The sequence below is a fragment of the Saccopteryx bilineata genome, chromosome 2 (genome assembly GCF_036850765.1).
Source record: "Saccopteryx bilineata isolate mSacBil1 chromosome 2, mSacBil1_pri_phased_curated, whole genome shotgun sequence".
Classification (NCBI taxonomy): domain Eukaryota; kingdom Metazoa; phylum Chordata; class Mammalia; order Chiroptera; family Emballonuridae; genus Saccopteryx; species Saccopteryx bilineata.
Window position 1 is genome coordinate 323563035 of NC_089491.1, and position 22521 is coordinate 323585555.

The 22521-nt window shown below is 35.6% G+C and overlaps 1 protein-coding gene across 1 annotated transcript in view; it reads right to left on the reverse strand.

Annotated features, from left to right (window-relative positions):
* ASZ1 (ankyrin repeat, SAM and basic leucine zipper domain containing 1) overlaps positions 1-22521 on the reverse strand; it is a 63502-nt gene that overhangs the window by 13047 nt on the left and 27934 nt on the right. The window contains exons 5-10 of the mRNA XM_066254526.1: positions 10753-10864; positions 10096-10230; positions 7286-7410; positions 6479-6554; positions 5375-5431; positions 3987-4096 (exon numbers count right to left, since the gene is read on the reverse strand). Of these exons, the coding sequence (XP_066110623.1) occupies positions 3987-4096; positions 5375-5431; positions 6479-6554; positions 7286-7410; positions 10096-10230; positions 10753-10864 (615 nt within the window). The remainder of the gene's footprint in view (positions 1-3986; positions 4097-5374; positions 5432-6478; positions 6555-7285; positions 7411-10095; positions 10231-10752; positions 10865-22521) is intronic.

The following is a 22521-nucleotide window of genomic DNA, read 5'->3' on the forward strand; positions in this document are numbered from 1 at the left end:
ATGAGCAAATGGAAATCAAGATCCATACTGAGAACTCATTCAGAGTATCAACTGAGAGCAGGTATACAACTCAAGACAGACACTTCACAGATATATATGTGTAATATAAACTTGTAAGCTATTATTCAAAAGAAAGAATTATAAGAACTCAGTTCAAAGAAGCAATATTATGAACAAAATCAAATAGTCTTAATAAATGAAAAGATATACCACTCTTCTGACATATAACGTTCAGAGCCACTGAGTATGGATTACAACTTTACAGCCATTCATCATACACTGTGTGAATGACTGCCCACCCTCCACTCCAGAGCTGTATAGGATTCTATCTATATACATTGCTCACAAAAATTATAGGATATTTCAAAATGAATATGAAGTAATAAAAAATCCCTTAATTTTTGTGAGCAGTATACCTTTACATGGAAGTCCTGATGATTCTGTACCTATTCAAAGAATTAAAAATAAGCAGATATGGCATGGGTACGGTAGACTGTATTACTTAATGAAATTATCATGTATTTTCTACTGAGCCAAATACTATCAGGCCTCTCTCTAACAGAGGCTTATTACTTCATGGCCCAGTGACTTAAGTGGCCATGTGACTTGCTTTGTCAAATAAAATATGACTGAAAGGGATGGTTTTAAACAGAAGCTTTACACATGACTGACTGTTCTGCCAGCTCTCTTTTCCCTTTGCCACAAGAGTGGCACGTCCTGGTTGGAGCTGTTTCTCTAGGTTGTTCTCAGTCAGAATAACAGAGTCACTGGCAGCCGACTCATGATATAGGTCAGTGGTCCTCAACCTTTTTTGGGCCACGGACAGGTTTAATGTCAGAAAATATTTTCACGGACTGGCCTTTAGGGTGGGATGGATAAATGTATCACGTGACCGAGACAAGCGTCAAGAGTGAGTCTTAGATGGATGTAACAGAGGGAATCTGGTCATTTAAAAAAATAAAACATCGTTCAGATTAAATATAAATAAAACGGTAATGTTGTAAGTTATTTATTCTTTCTCTGCCGACCGGTATCAAATGGCCCACGAACCAGTACCAGTCCGTGGCCCGGGGGTTGGGGACCACTGATATAGGTGATCAAGAAATAAACTTTGTTACTATAATTCAGATTTAGAAGTTCTCTGATACTGCATCATAACGTAAGTGTTAAACTTACTAAAACAACAGGCTATACTTTAAAACTGTGATGTCAAATATTAGGATAAAATTTATACTTTAAGGTACTACAAATAATTGTACTGTGTACTTATTGTAGAATAGCTAAAAAATAATATTATCAGTACTTTTATCACCCAATGTTAATGACTGATATTATTTTTTTCAGAGTATTTTTTTACAGTACACATTTTCTTTCAGTTTTTTATGCACGCATACAACCTCACACTATTTAATATTGTGCCTTTTAAACTTATTGTATTTTCCTACGACATTAAGTCCAAAAATAATTTTAATGACAGAATAAAATAATTGCACTAATGCAATGTAATTCAACAATTCCCCTCATGTTAAATATTTTGTTTCTGATATTAGAATGTTTATAAATAATTGAGTGAACAATATATTTTTACATATAATTTTGTATCTGTAAAGATTTTTCCTTTGGAGGATACTTTTATTGATGAACATAATTTTGAGATGCCTTTTATTCATTCAAATAGACGTCATATAGGCTCAGAGAAAAGATCTGGGTAGAAATTGTTGAAAATATCAAGACACAAGTGAAAACTATCACTGTCAAAATATCTCAAAACAGCAACGGAATGGTTATTAATACTTGCGAACTACCTTCTATAAACCTGCAAACACTAAGACTAAGTGTGGCGGAAGTGAATGCACTACTAATGTGCTCCTGGAAAAGAGACTATTTTAGAAAATGTAACACATAGAAGAAAAGTATCTTAAAATAAATCAGTAGCTAAATTATTAAAATCACATCACCAGAAGATTATAATCAATTAGTTTGACTAGTTTGACTTTTCTTGTTGTTAGTTTTCTTATGACTTAATGACTAATTTCTTCTTTAAAGAATGACTTTGAACAAATGGAACTAAAACCTTTTCCATAAAAGCATGTAAACAAAGTCTGTGATTTAATAACAAAGTTAAATTCCTTAAATATATGCCTGCCAGTTTTATTTTTTTTTAAATTCAGCAGTTTTAATAAGTGAAACATTCAGGGTTCTGCACAGTCTTTAAGTGTATTAAGTCCACAAAATAAATTCATACAGGCAATTCTGCTATCATACAAATAAGTTATATTAAGACATTTCATTTGTAAGTCAGCATGTAGAACTTCGAATATTTCTTCATAGAAACTATAAATTAAAAAAGAAAAGAACAAAGTAATTCAAGGTGTGCTGATTTTAAGTCCTCAAACTGAAATCCTTCACAATGTGTTCAACTATTTAAGAACTATAATGTTATTTTGAAACAATTATGAGAAATTATTTCAAAAATAGATCTTATTATAAGGAGATACATTAAGAGAAAGGGAAAGAATTTAACTTTGGAATAAGTGCTTTAAAAAAAATCTAGATAATCTAAATTATCCCTGGAAGATTTCTCTAAATTTTAAAAGTAGTGTGGAAATCTATCATTAATGTGTTTAATGTTTATCCATAGTTACAATGTTAGTTTTAGGAAGGCCAACTACTGCATTTATAAGTGTTATATATTATAGGCTATAACTTGCCTTAAGAAAATTAGGCTGACTGAAAAAGCCAATAAAAAAGGATACCTCCTATATGATTCTATTTATGCAACATTCATGAAATAACATCATTATACAAATGAATAACAACTTATTGGTTGTCAGGCATTAGGGGTGAGGGGAAGAAGAGATGTGGCGAAAAAGGGGCAGTATGAGAAAGCCTTCTGAAGGTATTGTTAGGTGTATTGATTATGACAGTTGTTACCTGAAGCTACCCATGTGATAAAAGGATATAGGGGTGTCCCAGAATACCCTGTCAAATTTCTGATGAATCTATAATTATTTCAATTAAAAAGTTAAAAGCCTTTACTACTCCATAATATATTAATAAAATCAAATATTCTTTTCAAGATAGTTTAGATTACAATATTACTAATAATATGTGCTTAAAAAGTTTATAATGTTGAAGATGAACTTTACATATTGATACCATCATTTCTTACAGAATGTAGCTGAAGACAGAGCCGAGCTACCCACAAGAAAGACTATCTTACTGCCCCTTAAGGGAAAATATCACTACTTGTAATTTTCCATTTGACACTTGAAATGATTTTAGAGAGTAAGAGCTCCACTATAAAAAGCATAGGATCTCTCATATAGTTCATTTAACAAAATGCAATAAAAAATAAAAAAATGTTTTAATGTGCGTTAACAGGAAGATGCATTGTTTTCCTTCTTGGTAAAATAATTTTTACAATATTGACTTTATAAAGTATCTCCCATTTTAGAACACAGTATTTTTTGTTGTTGTTGTTATTTTTCCAAAGTTAGAAGCGGGGAGGCAGTCAGACTGACTCCTGCATGCCCCTGACCTGAATCCACACAGCATGCCCACCAGGGGGCGATGCTCTGCCCATCTGGGGCATTGCTCTGCTGCAACAGGAGCCATTCTAGTGCCTGAGGTGGAGGCCATGGAGCCATCCTCAGCACCCCGTCTTTGCTCCAATGGAGCCTTGGCTGCAGGAGGGGAAGAGAGAGAGACAGAGAGGAAGTAGAGGGGGAAGGATGGAGAAGCAGATGGGCGCTTCTTCTGAGTGCCCTCACCGGGAATCGAACTCAAGACTTCCAGATGCCGGTCTGATGCTCTACCACTGAGCCAACTGGGTAGGGCTAGAACACAGTATTGCAAAATGAACTATCTCTTTCCTTGGTGAAATGATGGCATCAAGTAAAAGTACTGAGACATTATCAAAATCAAACTAAAAAAGAACAGTTGGTTGTAAACAGTATTAATGTAAACCAAAAAGTAAATTTTACCTGATTTCCAAATTTGCCACTTCAGGTAATTCTCCAAATTTTATCTCTTCTACTTCCAGTTCTTTAAGAGCAGCCAGGATTTTCTGCTGATCTCTATTGGTAATTCCAGTCTAAATAGAAGTAAGTCCAAGGTGCAGTAAGCTTGAGCAATATTCAAAATTACTAAGGAAGTTCTATACTTCATTAATTCACATTTTGAAAAAAGATACATATTGAAAAAATAACATTGAAAAATATGTGATTTGTTTGTAACTGTGACTAAGAAGCTTACATCATTAAAATATTTAGATATGGAATAACTTTAGCAAATTTTTTATAACATAACAGTAGTGATGGATTCTAAAAATAAATTACTAGAGTTTAATATATTGTCTTTCTAAGAAAAACACAGTAATACAATTTTTCCTTCAAAATATTATTTAAAGCATCAGTGATTGAGAACTGTCTTCTTTATGTTTATATTCTTAAATTTAGTATTAACTAATTTCCTATCCTGTATTTAGCTAATTAAAATGTTTACTTTGATTTTTAGTGATAATAAAGATCTTGTTTCCAATGTGTTCAGAAAGATCATTAATTACTTTTTAGGTCCTATTTACTAAAGTACCTCTCATATTTCCAACAGTATTTTCAAATTGTTACTTAATAATACCAGATGATAAAACAACAGGTCAATCATTGTGAGAACCCAGCAAAAGGCAATATTTGGATGACACATGTTCATGCCCACATACAAAAAACCCCACCTCTTGTTTCTAAATAACCTGTTTTACAAATTTAATTTATATTTAAAAATGAAGCACGAGGTTTATAGTCAAAATGTTATGACTAACCTAAAGAATAAAGCAAATACTAAGACTTTAAATGTTCTTAAAACAATATTGTAACAAGATTTTAGATATGGTTATCTATAAACATATCTAGTCAAGAACCCAGCAAAAGATCATTCATAGTTTATAGCCCTATGATTTTTTTTTTTTACAGAGACAGAGAGTCAGAGACAGAGAGGATAGATAGGACAGACAGTAACGGAGAGAGATAAGAAGCACCAATCATTAGTTTTTTTCGTTGCGACACCTTAGTTGTTCATTAATTACTTTCTCATATGTGCCCTGACCAAGGGGCTACAGCAGTCCGAGTAATCCCTTGCTCAAGCCAGTGACCTTGGGTCTAAGCTGGTGAGCTTTTGCTCAAACCAGATGAGCCTGCACTCAAGCTGGCGACTTCAGGGTCTCGAACCTGGGTCCTCCGCATCCCAGTCCGACGCTCTATCCACTGTGCTACAGCCTGGTCAGGCAGACTCTATGATTTTTAAAATAGAAAATAAAAAGCTCCACAATTTTAGAAATATGAAAGATAATGTCTGGAGTTTTTGAACTTGATACTACCTTTGTAAGCTCATCTTTCGTCATGGTCAAAAGATGCCTTAAAGTTATATCCCTTTCCTGTAGAAAACAATAACAAAACAACAACAAAAATAACACGCCACTTTTCAGTATAAATAAAACAGTGGAAGAAGTAGCCACGTGTACATGTTAGTCAGTTACAAGCTACCCTTCTAAACAACTTTCAGCTTTTTAGAGGAAAGGATATGCAGGTATAGAATTATACTACTGGGTAAATAGTAATGAATGTCATAATATGTAGAATTACCATTAAAAAGTATAAACATAGCTGGTTTTCCAGATTCAAAGAAAATTATTAAAACTTATATTTGCTTACATAAAAAGAAAAATAGCTCTATAAAATTAAAGAAATTATGTTTTACAAGTATTTAAAATTTCTATTTGTAACAAATTAAACCATCAATAACATTTAGTTTTATGGAATATATATCAAATACGAAGTTTCAAAATTGTACAATGAAGTCCAATTCTGAACTACCTAAATAGAATGTGCATATTCCTAAAGACAGCCTAGATTAAACAGTGCTTTAATGCTTCAGTATCAGCTAATTGACTGATAACTGTCATCTACTCAAAGCCCATAATGCATGCCTAAAGTACCTATAACAGAGCTCGGCATATGAATTTAATCTTTACGACAACCCTACACTAGGTATTATCACCCTTATGAACAAAAGATAGAGATTTAATGAACATATTTTAGTTACTAATCATTAAAGCAAGAATCTAATACCAGGTTTGTTTGGTTCAAAATCATGCTGCTTCTAATATCTCTACAGGAAGACCAGCAACTGCAAAAATAAACCAGGGCTTAGTTGTACAAGCAACGGTTCTGTGAAGCTTTAGACACTGGGTAAAAGCTGTTTCATCCAGCCAGATTCTGATTTATATAAATCTCTAGAATAATATTTTCTAAATGCTTATAAGGACAAAATTTTGAAATACTTTAAAATATAAATTTTCAAAATGCTTATAAGTAAAAATTACAGAGAAAAGTGCATTTTCATAAATATGCTTATGAATATGCAAATGAATTAATCAACAAATGTACATAAATAACTCATTGTAGCTTATACAACATCTTACCTTTAATAAATCTGTAATATGTTCAAGTCCAAGACCATGTAAAAATAATTCCAGATCTCCAAATGCTGTATATGAACTATATATTTATAGCAATGTCAATTTCAGATAAAGACTATAAATGCACAAACAACAAATATAGATTTATAATGAAAACAATGAGAATAAGTAGAAATGAATGTATGTAAAATATTTTTGCACATTTACACACCATATCTATGTTACATCAGAAATTAGAAAGGTTTCTTCAGGGACATGTGATAGTAAATGGTGACTAAAATGTAGCTCATCTTTCTTAATCAAAAAAGTATGTCTATGGGTATACTCCTTGTGAGATCTTGTACATGAACATGTCTAAATGAAAGTAAAAATTGAAATAATTTTAAATGTGGGTAAAGAGAGAATTATTTTGAGGCTGTATTGAACAATGGTGTTCAGGAAAAAAAAATGTACTTTCAATTTTAGCTTATAAAATCAGAAATCTGCTAAAAAACTTGTGTCCAAAATATTGAACACTAACAAAAACATAACCTTAGAACCTTTTAGAAATAAATTTTATTATATTTTATTTGAACTCACAGATTTTCTCATAACTGTTAATATATATATATATATATATATATATATATATATATAAACTTTCTAAAATTCTGGAGAACAAAGCACTAAAATCCAAACATTTCTAAGTAATGTTTAAAAATACTTGTAAGTTTAAAATATATTTTAACTGTCATCACATTTACTAGAAGTGATAAAAACATGCACAATGTTCACTAACTCATAGGTATTCTGTTGAAAACACGTTGTTACCTAAATACATGATTGTTCCCTGGATCAGAACCTGTTGTCAACAGTTTATAAATAGTCTCTTCTTCAGTTAGCTGCTGAAGATTTCCGGTCAATGGATTTAAAGTCAAAGAAAGCATGCTGAAGATCTGAAAAAAGTGGAGCCATTCAAATATAGTTAACACTATTATATACTATCACTGACTCTGAAAATAAACTAAAAAGTGATTATTTTATATCATGAAAGAAAATATTTCTGAGGGGCAGAACTTTCACAGCTTACTACTACCCTGAGAATATTGGTTTTTTAAATAAAGTAAATATTCCCTTGATTAAAATAATAGAAATGATAAGTACATCTAAAAAGTTCAGAGATCACTGACCATTAAAAAATAGTAAAAATTAAAGGAATATAGTAATATTTTCATATGCTATATAAAACTAAAAATTCCATCTTGGTAAGTGACTCAGATTAAGTACTAACACAGTCTTTAATTATTGTACACTGTTAAGCAGAAAGGAAGTAATAAGCATGAGTAAATGTATACAAATCCCAACTCTATACCTCAAGAGAGTTATGGTAAAATGCTTTACTTTTGCCCTTTCCAGATAGGTCAGTTGGATCAAGTATCAGCCCAAGTACAGAGGCTGCTGGTTTGATTCCCAGTCAGGGCACACTGATGTTTCTCTCTCAATCTCTCCCCTCAATCCTCCTTCCTCTTTGGCTAAATATGAATGAATAAAAAAATTTTAAATTTCTTTAGTTTTAAAATCTAATTTTATAGTAAGTCAAGATTACATTACATAATCAGCCAAAATACAAAATTAAATCTCACTTTAAGAAACAATTTAAGGCCTGACCTATGGTGGCACAGTGGATAAAGCACTGACCTGGAAACACTGAGGTTGCCAGTTCAAAACCCTGGGCTTGCCTGGTCAAGGCACATATGGGAGTTGATACTTCCCGCTTCTCCCCCTTCTCTATCTCTTTCTCTCTATCCCTCTCTCTCTCCTCTCTAAAATAAATAAATAAACAAATAAATAAATTGATAAAAAAAAAAGAAACAATTTAACCCTGACCAGTTGGTGGCACAGAGGACTCAGGTTGAAACCCCAAGGTCACTGGTTTGAGCCAGGGCTCATCTGGCTTGAATGCAGGCTCACCAGCTTGAGCATGGGGTCACTGGCTTGAGTGTGGGATCATAGGCTTGAGCCCAAACGTCACTAGATTGAACAAGGGGTCACTGAATCAGCTGGAGCCCCGTGGTCAAGGCACACATGAGAAAGCAATCAATGAACAACTAAGGTGCTGCAACGAGGAATTGATGCTTCTCATCTCTCTCTCTTTCTATCTCTCTGTCCCTATCTGTCCCTCTCTCTGTCTCTCTCTCTTGCTAAAAATAATAAAATAAAAATAAAAGAAACAACTTAAAACTCAAAATAATCTTTGACATTCATAAATTTCTTAATACGTTAAATTTGGTGTCATGTACACTAGATTTAATAATGCACTAAACAAGTTAAAAGTCTTCAAATTTTTGGCGCAGGCCGGTTGGCTCAGTGGTAGAGCATCAGCCTGGCGTGCAGGAGTCCCGGGTTCGATTCCCGGCCAGGGCACACAGGAGAAGCACCCATCTGCTTCTCCACCCCTCCCCCTCTCCTTCCTCTCTGTCTCTCTCTTCCCCTCCCGCAGCCAAGGCTCCATTGGAGCAAAGTTGGCCTGGGCACTGAGGATGGCTCCATGGCCTCTGCCTCAGGTGCTAAATGGCTCTGGTTGCAGCAGAGCATCGCCCCCTGGTGGGCAGAGCATCACCCCCTGGCAGGCATGCCGGGTGGATCCCAGTCCGGCACATGCGGGAGTCTGTCTGACGGCCTCCCTGTTTCCAATTTCAGAAAAATACAAAAAAAAAGAAAAAGTCTTCAAATTTTCAAAGCTTAGAAGAGAAAGTGTAAATTCCTTTTTGAAATTTCACAGGGCTTTAGTGAGCAGCATTTATTCTAGAAATATTTTGGAAATGTGGATTTGAGTTAGAAAAAAATAGGCATGTTTATCAGATTGCTTAAAAAATAGAGAAAGCTATTTTACCTGTAGTAAAAGTGGCCTATTGAATGATGGGACCTTTGAAATGTCACATGCTTTAAAATTCAGAAACTCAGTTTTAGAAGCTCTTGAATGAGACAACAGTTTTACAGTTATTCTGTATTTGATCCATGATTAGAAATGACAGACCTTTGGCCAAGAGTTTTAATACTCAGAATCAAAGTTTATATCAATAAAGTAATTTAATGTATAAAAAATATTTATTATTGATTTTAACTTCTGAATGACAGTAGAATACATATCCAACTATATTACCACTTTACTATATAGTACTTTGTTTGTCACATGTACAGGAGTAAATAAAGCTTTAAAGATTTAATTTTTAAATTGTTCAATATGTATTAGTTAAAATTCAAAAACAATGTTTTAATTACATGTTCAAATTTTGAAAATTTCACTCATTTTATTAATATACTAATTAATTTTTTTAAATCTAGAACAGTTAGAAATGTTTAGATAGTCTATATCAATTTTATTTCTAGAGCCAGAATACAACTTTATTATCCCTTTATACAGCTTTTAAATTACATTACAAATACCTATTTAATAAAAGATAAATACTCTAGTAAGACAAAGTTTTGCTTACATGTGTGAATAAAAATTATGTATTTAAATACTTAATAATAGCAAGATACATCATTACTACTACTGCCATTGTGAATTATAAAATATCTAAGTTCTACAAATGAAAGAATATGCCATAGAAAAATTAGTTTAATATATAGAAGAATACCTCTTGGTGTTTATTTCTTTTTGCAATCTCACTTGGTGTACTTCCATCCTTGGTTTGTAGCATTTTATTAGCTCCAAGTTCAAGCAACTTCAAAACTACGTTTTTATGACCCTGACGTGCTGCCCATGTTAAAGCCTGTAAAAGTGGGGGGAAAGAAGATTGTTTCAAAGGAGGGACTGTATATGACAGAGAAAGAACCATGTTTGTGGCACAGTAAAAAAGTGAACATGGCTAATTAATGAACTGATGCGATCTCTTCATTTCACAATTTAATGTAAACATACTTCCAAAGCTGTAATTGCAAAGCAGATTTTAGGGCTCAGTGATTTTATCTAGTCCAAATATCACACACTCAAATGATATTACATAATAAAATGATTTATCAGCCAATCACTGAACTGTTTTCTATAAAAAAGACTAAGTGTATGCTAGAGCTCAGACTTTGCAGTGTTATAGCTTCTGTGTCAATGGTGAGGACCAAGAGTCAGATACTTGTTTCTTTATATTTCAGCTGCTGCTTTTCTTCACTAATCAGCAATTATATCCTAGCCTTTCCGTAACTTTTATTTCTTAAAAACTTTTTGTGGACTATTACTAATAATAACAAGATATCAATGTCTCAGAAATAAAAAGGAACATGGTGCAATGGATTCTCACAGTATAACCATTCTCATCCTGGGTGTTAACTCTTGCTCCATGAGCAACCAGGAGAACAGCAACTTGAGGGTAACCATCTCGAGCCGCATACATGAGTGGAGTCATAAGTCTCCTAAAGAGGAGGAAGAACAGAAACATTTGTGGCACGCTGCCCTTAATGCATGAATTTTACTATACACAACGTCGTAAGTATTGTTTTGAAAGCAACAAACAAACAAACAAACAAAAAAAAAAATGAGGGGAGGGAAAAAGAAATGAAAGCTTTTAACAAATTAGGTGATTTAAAAATCCAGTCTCACAGCGAATAAGAAAATGAACATTTCCAAGTATAGCATGCTTACACAGCACCCTCTAGTGAGGAAACATGTTTAAGATAAAAAAATCACCAAATAAACCATACTTTCTACTTTAAGGTTTCATTAAGTCATATATTCATGTAGAAAAATATCAGAGTACCCACACTAGGCTTATGCTGGGGATACAGTAGTGAATAACATTCAAATGTCCCCATCCTCGCAGGACTGCTCATACTAAATGCTCACTGTATGTTATTTAGCAGTTTGCTGAAATAAAAATGCAAGTTTAAAACTTCCTCTATTTCTTAATGTATTCTACTACAATTCTACTTTAGTTTACAGCTGAAAGAATACTATCCTGACTTGGAGGCTTACTCTAATCAAGAAAGAGGTCAATTTAATAGTTCAGATTCTCTGAGACTATTTTCTAGGAGAAGATAGGGGTTTCCCTCCAGTACAGGGGTCGGGAACCTATGGCTCATGAGCCAGATGTGGCTCTTTTGATGGCTGCATCTGGCTCGCAGACAAATCTTTAATATAAAAAAATAATGTTAAAATATAAAACATTCTCATGTATTACAATCCATTCATTTCCTACCAATCATGTTCATCGTTGCAGGTGGCTAGAGCCAATCACAGCTGTCCTCTGGGACAACACCAATTTTTTATTAGATAATTCGTAATGTACATGGGTCGTTGTATGGCTCTTACAGAATTACATTTTAAAATATGTGGTGTTCATGGCTCTCTCAGCCAAAAAGGTTCCTGACCCCTGCTCTAGTATATCATTTTCTAAAAGTAGAGATCAATTTGTCTATTAATGGAAGCTAGTCATCTTCATCTTCTAGACCTATTTCAAAGGACACCAGAAAGATCCTATCAGTTCTGCTTAGGCTGAACTTACATAATTTTGTGGTCTGTTTTAAAGGACGTCTCTGATTCTGGACCTAATATTCTTGAGTCACCTCAAATATCTGATTTATATACAAAGAACTTCACAAAAGAACAAGAAGTTGCAGAATTCTCTAATTTGATCTCATTAAGAAAGTTCATTTTGGTTACTCACATTGTATCATATATACTACCTATATAGACTATTCTGCATTAGGGTTATTAACATAAAGTATATCCTAACTCTGATCACTTTACACCAATGTTTTTAACACAAAAAGATTTACACGGCCCTGGCCGGTTGGCTCAGCGGTAGAGCGTCGGCCTGGCGTGCGGGGGATGGGGTTCGATTCCCGGCCAGGGCACATAGGAGAAGCGCCCATTTGCTTCTCCACCCCCACCCCCTCCTTCCTCTCTGTCTCTCTTTTCCCCTCCCGCAGCCAAGGCTCCATTGGAGCAAAGATGGCCTGGGCGCTGGGGATGGCTCCTTGGCCTCTGCCCCAGGCGCTAGAGTGGCTCTGGTCGCGGCAGAGCGACGCCCCGGAGGGGCAGAGCATCGCCCCCTGGTGGGCAGAGCATCGCCCCTGGTGGGCGTGCCGGGTGGATCCCGGTCTGGTGCATGCAGTAGTCTGTCTGACTGTCTCTCCCCGTTTCCAGCTTCAGAAAAATACAAAAAAAAAAAAAAAAAAAGATTTACACATTTATGTTTCTTCTTTATCCTAGTATGTTATAACTTCAATGTTATATTGGCAATTATGGTAAGGTGGTTGTCAAATATTACCTTCTTTACTCTGAATGTCTCCTATAGAATGGCTTCATTAGACAGACAATCTTTATAAGATGAAGAGTGAATTTCTTGGATAATTAAGCAAACAGAAAATACATACAATAGAAATAATTTGAGTTGACTAATCATTCAAAATCTTCAGTATGTATAAATCTGATCTCTTGATGCCTCTCCTCCACCCTACTTTCCTCACAATAGCCCAAATCTGCTTCCTCCAATCTCCTCTAGTTCACAATGCCATTAATCACATTACTCAGGCCTAAGACTAAATATTATTTGTAACTATTCTCCATCAATCCATACATGAGTCATCAGTAGGTCCTAATGGCTTTTTACCTTCATAATATATTATAAATCTAACCATTTCTCATCACCTGGTTAGCCATTATAAGCAGTCCAAGCTAAATCATTCTCCAATCTGTATTACTGTAGAAGTCTCATAACTGCTCTCCATGCTTCCTTTTTGGCCACTTCCAGTTTATTCTTTGTAAAGATGCCAAGTTATTCCCCTTTCAGGGACTGTGCAAGTGTTATTTCCTCTACCTTTTCCTAAATCTTCATATTGTACACTTCTGTTTTTTTGTGGGGTTTTTTTTGTATTTTTCTGAAGTGAGAAGTGGGGAGGCAGTCAGACAGATTCCCGCATGTGCCTGACCAGGATTCACCCAGCAGGCCCACCAGGGGGCGATGCTCTGCCCATGTGGGGCGTTGCTCCATTCCAACCTGAGCCATTCTAGCACCTGAGGCATAGGACTTGGAGCCATTCTCAGTACCCGAGCCAACTTTCCTCCAGTGGAGACTTGGCTGTGGGAGGGGAAGAGAGAGACAGAGAGAAAAGAGAGGAAGAGTGAAGCAGATGGGCGCCTCCCCTGTGTGCCCTGGCCTGGAATTGAACCCGGGCCTTCCACACACCGGGCCAACACTCTACTGCTGAGCCAATAAGCCAAGGCCCATATTGTACACTTCTTTATCTTACTCAGATCCTTATGAAGAGGAAAAGATCAATAAAATTGACAAACTTATAGCTGAACTGATGATAAAAAGAGAAGATACAAATGGCCAATATTATGAATAAGAGAGGTGATATCCATACAGATTCTCTAGATTTTAAAAGTATAAGGGAATATTATGAAATTTATGCCAATAAATTAAACTATTTTATTTACTGAATTGGTAATATTAGTATTCTATTGCTACATATCAAGTGACCACAAACTTTGTGGTTTAAAACACCTATTAATTCAAAATTCCACAGGTCAAATTTCCAAGCATGGTATGACTGTGCTGAGGGTATTGCAGGACAGATACCTTGCTGGCCAACTGTTAGGAAAGAATCTCATTACAAGCTCCTTTAGGATGTTAATAAATTTTAGTTCCTTGTGATTGTGGGACTGAGGTCACCATATTCTTTTTAGCTATCATCTGGTGGTTGCTCTGAGCTCATAGAGGCTGCCCACATTCTGTGCCATTGGGTTTCTTCATGTTCAAAGCCAATAATGGAGAGTATTCCTCATATCAAATCCCTCTCATGCTTCAAGTTTCGAAATTAAACAATCTAAATGAAATGAACAAATTTCTCAAGAGTCAAACTACCAAAGCTACTCATAATTAATAAATAGCTTGAGTATTCCTAAATTTATTAAAAGAATAAGTAAAAACCTTCCACAAAGAAAACAATAAGCCCAGATGGTTGCCCTGGTAAGTTCTGGCAAACAGTGAACAAAATAAATTAACACCAATTATATACAAAGTCTTCCAGTAAATTGAAAAGGAGAAAATGCTTCCCAATTCATTCTTTGAGGCAAGAACTACTCTAATAACAAAAAGCAGAGAAAGACACTGTAAGGAAAGAAATCTATAAGTCAATAGTCTTCACTGAGCATTGATACAAAAATTCCAAATAAATTTTGGCAAACAGAATCCAAAACTACATAAAAAGAATAACATATCCTAACCAAGTAGTTATCCTAGGAATGCATGGCTAGTTTGACATTTGAACTAAAAAAGAAAAAACACATGATTATTTCAATAAATTCACAATAAGTATTTTACAAAACCCAATATACATTTCTAATTTTTAAAAAATCTCAGCAGTACAATAGAAGAAAACTCCTCAACCTTATAAATATGTCTATAAAATATTTACAGCTAACACTCTTAATCAATGGTGAAAGAGTGAATTTTCCCCTCCTAAGATCAGGAATAAGACCAAGATGTCTGCTCCGATCATTTCTTTTTAACCTGGTACTGGAAGTTCTAGGCAATGCAATAAAACAAAAGAAAAAAGTGACCTAGGTTGAAAAAGAAGTAAAACTGTCTTTGTTCACAGAAAGTATGATCTATGCACAAATCCCAATGGAATCTACAAAAAAACATATTAGAATAAAAAATTTTAATAAATGAATTCAGTAAGGATGCAGGATATAAGATAAACATAAATAATCAATTGTATTGCTACATACTAGCAATAAATAAACTAAGATTGGAATTAATAAAACAATACCATTTATAGCAGGGGTAGTCAACCTTCTTATACCTACCGCCCACTTTTGCATCTCTGTTATTTGTAAAATTTTCTAACCGCCCACCGGTTCCACAGTAATGGTGATTTATAAAGTAGGGAAGTAACTTTACTTTATAAAATTTATAAAGCAGCATTACAGCAAGTTCAAGTATATAATAATAATTACTTACCAAGTACTTTATGTCAGATTTTCACTAAATTTGGCAGAATAAATCTTTATAAAACAACTTACTATAGTTAAATCTACCTTTTTATTTTATACTTTGGTTACTCTGCTACCACCCACCATGAGAGCTGGAATGCCCACTAGTGGGCGGTAGGGACCAGGTTGACTACCACTGATTATAGTAATAAAAATATGAAACAGAAAAAAAAAAATGAAACAGGAAATCTATTCCTACTTATTAAAACTACACCCAATATTAGCCTGTATCAGTGATTTTCAATCTTTTCATAACACATACAAGTTAATTACTAAAATTAGTGGCACACCAAAAAAAATTTTTTTGATTTGACAAAAAATAAGTATAATTTTGATTCATTCATACCAGATGGCTATTGTGTTGGCTACTGTCATTTTTTTAGACAATCTAAGGGAAAAGAGGTCAGTGCACCTGACTAAACAGTCAGATATTGCATGTTTTAAAATTTTTTGTGGCACAACAGTTTGGGTGTCATTTGAGGTGCTAACTGGGTGGTGCTCCAGTGTGGTCTAAACTGGCCACCAGGTGTGTCGGTTCTGGGGCCTCTTGCGAGGGGTGCTGGTATAGCCCACAGCTGCTACCTGTGCCCAGTGCAGAGCTACATGGTCTACAAGATACAAAGCGATCTGTGGTTGGTCGCTGCCTGTGCAGGTGATGCTGTGAACTGAGGCCGGCTGCCACTGGTGCCGGGCTTGTGGCTCCTTAGCCGGAAGTACAGGGCATCCTAAGTTCAGCTACTGCTTTTTGTAGTTTGTGGACCTTCGACAGATTTTAGGAAGGTCTGCAGCATGGGCCAGGCTAGCAGCTTTTGTGGATTAGACTCTGAAAGAAGTTCAAGCAAGAGATGTGAATTGGGTGAGGTTGGTCTCAGAGAATAGTCAGGGTGGGGCAAGAGCTGTGTTATGCAGGTTAAGGAGACACTGATTTGGTACCCATCTGGCCTAACAGTTGTGGGGGAGGGCTCAAGAAAGAAACAATGGCACCTGTGGGCACTTAAGTCCTAGAAAGAGCTGCCCTTCCAGTCCTTGTTCTTAAGCCAAACAATTCAGTTTCTCCCTGTCTCTGGTACTTCACAAACTGCTTTTCCTTCTCCAGAGGTATGGCATATTTATGAGTGAGGGAATCTGTGCACAGGACCTTTAAAAGAACAGCTGGGTCTATAGCAGCCCTCTGTTTCACCTGGACAAGTTCACAGATTTTCATAGCCAGCTGTTGGAAGGACTCCTCTTCTTGGGACTGGTGCTCTGGGCTGGGGAGCTCAGTGTGGGGTGGGGACCCCTGCTCCTCAACGTTGACCTCCAGACCCAAAATATCTCTCCTCATTCTGAACTGCTACACGTGGTGTGGAGCCAGCCTGTTTCAAGTCTCCACCTCTGCATACCAGCCTTGATATAGCTACTTCTTTATATCCTTAGTTATATTAACTTCGGTTCAGCTAGACTTTAGGTTTCTCAGGGTGGAATTATTTAGGTGTAATTTTGTTGTGGTACTCGGAGGAAATGAGCAGAGTTTACATACTCTCCCATCTTACCTAGAAGTCTCAGTGTCCTCCTTTAAGCTCATACATTTTTTTTTTCTAAATTCCTTCTGAAACTCTTATTAGACATATGTTAGAACTCAGGTAAGGTTTTCCATATCTATTACTTTTTCCTTTGTAATCTTATGTGTAGTATTTGGAGATGTCCTCACATCTATCTTCCAGTCCACTAATCAACTCTTCAGTGAAAGTCCCATCTGGTATTTTTAACATATACTTGGTTTAAATATTCAACCATGGTTTATTTTTTTCATAATTCACTGTATTTGTTTCATAATTCCTGTTTGTTACTTTGTAGAGGCAAATCCTCTTTTATTGAACACATAAATAAAGTCATTTTTAGATTCTTCCAGGGTTTTCCCTCTGCTTATTTCTCCAGTTTAACTTACTCTTTTGTTGAGTTTGTTGTTCTTCTTTTACGATGTTTTCACCCTCTATATTCTAAAGTGATCTGTGTTTATGCACTCATCCTATGGCCTGTTAAGGTCTTCCAGGCATGGGAGATGCAAGCCAGCTCCCCTGGCCTGGCTATCAGTATTGCAGTTCTTACAGATTGCCAGAAAGGGTTCCTGCATTTCTTTCTATAGGGAGTTACTTTATTTCTATTCCAGAGATAATTCACTTTCTGTTTCAAACAGAACTTCATTAAAACTTTATGGATGTCTAAAATTTACTGTGAAAGGGTAAGACTTCAGTATATGTTCAGTTTAACACCTTGAAGTCATAAAACTATTTTTCAGAAAATTATTGATCTTTTTTGGACACATTTTTCTCTCAGAATTTTGAGAATCATTTCATCAAGTTAAAACAACCCCTTTGGAGCCCTGGCCAGTTGGCTCAGTGGCAGAGCATGGGCCTGACGTGCAGGAGTCCTGGGTTCGATTCCCGGCCAGGGCACACAGGAGAAGCGCACATCTGCTTCTCCACCCCTCCTCCTCTCCTTCCTCTCTGTCTCTCTCTTCCCCTCCTGCAGCCAGGGCTCCATTGGAGCAGAGTTGGCCCAGGTGCTGGGGATGGCTCTATGGCCTCTGCCTCAGGCACTAGAATGGCTCTGGTTGCAACAGAGCAACGCCCCAGATGGGCAGAGCATCACCCCCTGGTGGGTGTGCCGGGTGGATCCCGGTCAGGCACATGCGGGAGTCTGTCTGACTGCCTCCCCGTTTCCAACTTCAGAAAAATACAACCCCCCCAAAAAAAAAACCCCAAACAAACAAACAAAAAAACAACCCCTTTGGTAGGTACACTGAATAAGAACTCCAATTTCACAAAACAATATAGATAAAAAACAAGTGTCTCTTTTAATGCTGAGTTCTCCTATCCAATAACTTAAATATGTCTGTCGATTGACTCAGACATATTTAATATGCTGTGCAACTCAGTGTGGTTTTCAACTGCTCTTGATTTGGGCCCTTCACATTTCTTGTACACTTACTTTCAGATATTTATGTCTTTTGCTTTTGAGACTGAAATCTATCATCTCATTGTATTAGCAAGCTGGTCACTATTTCTAAATTGGAAATCAACTGAAGCTTGCATATTAGTATTAGAAAAACTACCTTACTTTATGATTACTAGCTAACAATTTCTGAGTTGATTATCTTGGCATATCCCATATAATTTTTGCCCCTTCTTTCCTAATAAGAAATGCCTAAGAGTTTGATAAAAAATAACACATAGTTCAATGGTTTAGAACAAGGGTCAGCCAACTTTTCTGTAAAGTAAATATTAGGCTTTATAGGCACACAGTACTATCATAACTGCTCAACTCTGCTATTATAGCACGAAGTGAGCATGACTCTGTTGTAATAAGCTTCAGTTTGTAAACTCCTAGTTTAGAGTATAAGTGATATACCTGTAAGTACAGGTAAAGTCAGTCTGCCTAAATCAAATCTAGTTTTCAGCACTTATTTGCTGTGCAACTTTGGGTAAGTTTCTTATATTGCTTCAATTTCTACATCAGTGGCATCTATTTGTGATAGTATCATATTCTGTGGTAATTAGATACCAATGTTCAACAATTAGAAGAGTACTAGACACAAAGTAAATGCTCTGGCATTATTAGGTACTTGTATTATTATCTGTATCTCATTTTACTTTGCATAACTGAACTGCTTTACAGATCCCAAAACAATGTAAAGACAAAAAAAGTATATTATAATAGCAGCCTGTCTTGTTCTTGAGCTAATGAAAATGCTGCTAGTGTTTCTCCATTAAGCATATGACTTATTTTGGTTTCAGATACAAATTTATAAAATTAAAGAAATATTCATCTAATCAAATTTTACTAAGATTACAAAAATTGGACTTTAACTTTTATAAAAACATTCTTCTGGTATCTATTATAATGATAACCCACTTTCCACTTTTTAAAAATATTTCTTAATTTATAAAGCTATTTATAAAACTTATTTCCCTAATATTGAACCATTTTTCTTTTCATAGTTAACATGCATCCCATTTGAATCACTGGATAATATTCATTTAATTTGTGGGTAAGATTCATTTCGCTGATTTATTCATTATGCTCTGACCATTCATTATGCAACTACTAAAATTATACTGATGTAACCTATTCCTTGGAAGTTTATTTATTTATTTACTTATTTGTGTGTGTGTGTGTGTGTGTGTGAGAGAGAGAGAGAGAGAGAGAGAGAACATCGATTTATTGTTCCACTTTATTTTTTTTGTATTTTTCTGAAGTTGGAAATGGGGAGGTAGTCAGACAGACTCCCGCATGCACCTGACCAGGATCCACCTGGCATGCCCACCAGGGGGCGATGCTCTGCCCATCTGGGCCATTGCTCTGTTGCAACCAGAGCCACTCTAGCGCCTGAGGCAGAGGCCATAGAGCCATCCCCAGTGCCCGGGCCAACTTTGCTCCAATGGAGCCTTGGCTGCAGGAGGGGAAGAGAGAGACAGAGAGGAAGGAGAGGGGGAGAGGTGGAGAAGCAGATGGGCGCTTCTCCTGTGTGCCCTGGCCAGGAATCGAACCCAGGACTCCTGCACGCCAGGCCGACACTCTACCACTGAGCCAACCGGCCATGGCCTCCACTTTATTTTTTAAAAAGATTTATTGATTTTAGAGAGGACAGAAAGGCAGGGGGAGGAGTGGGGAGCATCAACTTGTAGTAGTTGCTTCTCATATGTGCCTTGACCAGGCAAGCCCCACATTCTTTTTTTTAATTATTATTATTATTTTTAAATGTTTATTGTATTGATTTTAGAGGAGAGAGAAAGGGAGAGAGGGATCCCCTGACCAGGTTTTGAACCGGCAACCTCTGTGCTCCAGGGTGATGCTCTAAGTCTAACTAACTGAGCTATCTGGCCAGGGTAAGCCCCGGGGTTTTGAACTTCAGCATTCCAGGTCAACACTTTATCCACCGTACCACCACTGGTCAGGCTTACTTCACTTATTTATGCATTTATTGGTTGATTCTTGTATGTACCCTGATAAGAAATTAAACCCATAACCTTGGTGTAGCAGAACAATGCTCTAACCAAGTTACCAGGCGAGGGCTTTTATTCCTTGGAAGTTTAAAGAGGTAACCTGTGAAGTATCATTATTTACAAATCAGACTGAAAAATTTAGAAAATCAAAAATATCCAGTGATATCACTATATGGGTCCTATCAAATCCTGTTGGAAGTAGGATACAGAGATTCAACTTTTTCAGAAGACAATTTGGCAGCACCTATAACAATTCTAAATGTACATGTAACTGTGAGTCTCAATTCTTTTTTAGGAATGTATTCTACAGAAAACTTATACAAGTTGCCAGAGATCTTCACTGTAATATTTTTTGTAATACTAAAAACCTGAAAACAATCCAAATACTCTTCAATAAAATATGAAGTTAAGCAACGATTTCATATCAAGACAGTGGAGTATTACGCAGACATTACAAAAAGAATATCTGTATGTACTGGTAAATACAGTGTCCATGAAACACTGTTCAGCTAAAAAACCCGATCACAGTACAGTATACAAGGTGCGGCAAGTGTTGGCTTACAGTAGTCTGTATGGAAAAAATACAATAATTAATAAATAATGCAAAAGTAAACTGTTTCACGTGCTCACAACTGTAAACTTACTTTTGCCCCACCCTGTATACAGTATAATACCATTTGAAAACAAAAGAAAAATGCTAACACATGGAAGAAGGTCTGCAAGAATATATGTATATAACAACCTGCTATAAGAACGAGAATAGGGAAAAACGATTTTTCCACTTTCTAAATTATATATTTTGTAAAATTTAGAACAAAAATCTTGTAGAATCAGAATTTTTAAATAAAAATCAGTTTTGAAAACTATCTTGAGGTAATAAGTCTTCAAATCCAGACAAAATTACTTGCTCTTTTCAATTCAGAATCGTGGCTCTGGCTAGAACAATAGCCTTTCAACTGGACCTCTTGGCTCCAGTTTATCCTCAACTCAGTGTCAGAATAACCTTTGTAAAATAACATGTTCCTTCTTCTTAAAATTGTTTACTAGCTTTCAGGACAAAATTAATATATTTTAGCATAGATTACACAGGTTATTATCTAGCCTCTGCTGAACTGTGCTCTGTTTCTACTCCAGTATCATATGATCTGGTTACATAACTTAAACTTTCCTGAAGGAAATGTGCTCTTTTTCTGCCTGAAAGTGCACCTACACAGAGTACTTTCTCTATCATATTTAATTAGCTAATTTCTATTCATTCTTTATGTCTCACTTGAAAGGATAAACTCTAGGAAGTTCCTTCTATTTGTCATCTTTGTCTCAGTTAAATTCTCCTGATTTCTATTCCTTGAGATACTGTATTGCCTCTAATCCTACTATGTTGTAAATACCTTGTATTTGGGTCTTATAATCTTGTATCTTCTAGTGCTTAGAGTATATTGTTTAACAAAACCCAGTTGAATTTACTAGTGATACTAAGTTGTTTTCTCTTTACCTACCAAATTTCATTAAAATTGATAATGGCCAAGAATGGGTTAAAAAATAGGTAGATGTATGTTACCATAATTTAAAAAAATTATTTTTGAACTATACAGAGCCTTTCATTCATCTCACGCTCTTGTTATTTCACTTCAGTAAAACCTCCACTAGATGGCATACGTGAAAAAAAAAAAAACAACCCCACAAAATCCTCAGACTGAGAGGGGAAAAAAAAGGTACATATCACTTCCCTATACCAAGAGTAAATGGCTGGTTTGTCTTCATGTCACATTTTTATTGTATAGTTAATTATTACTACTGTCTGTCTACTTAAGATCAGCTTTTACCTGGGAGATTAATGAAACTATGATAAAGAAGATTTAGACAATGACAAAACGTTATAAATAGGACATTCATTTTCAGCTATCAGAATAGTTTTATTAGATCAACCCTTCCATTAAAAGAAAACTGTAAAAGCTGATAAAATACAAACTATGTTTGAAGACAATGTAGAAAAACCAAGGCAGCCAGAACATGAGAGGCCAAGATTTTGGGTAGAAAGAAGCATTTGCTGAACTGAATCCTACACTCTGCCCCTTGCTCCCCTT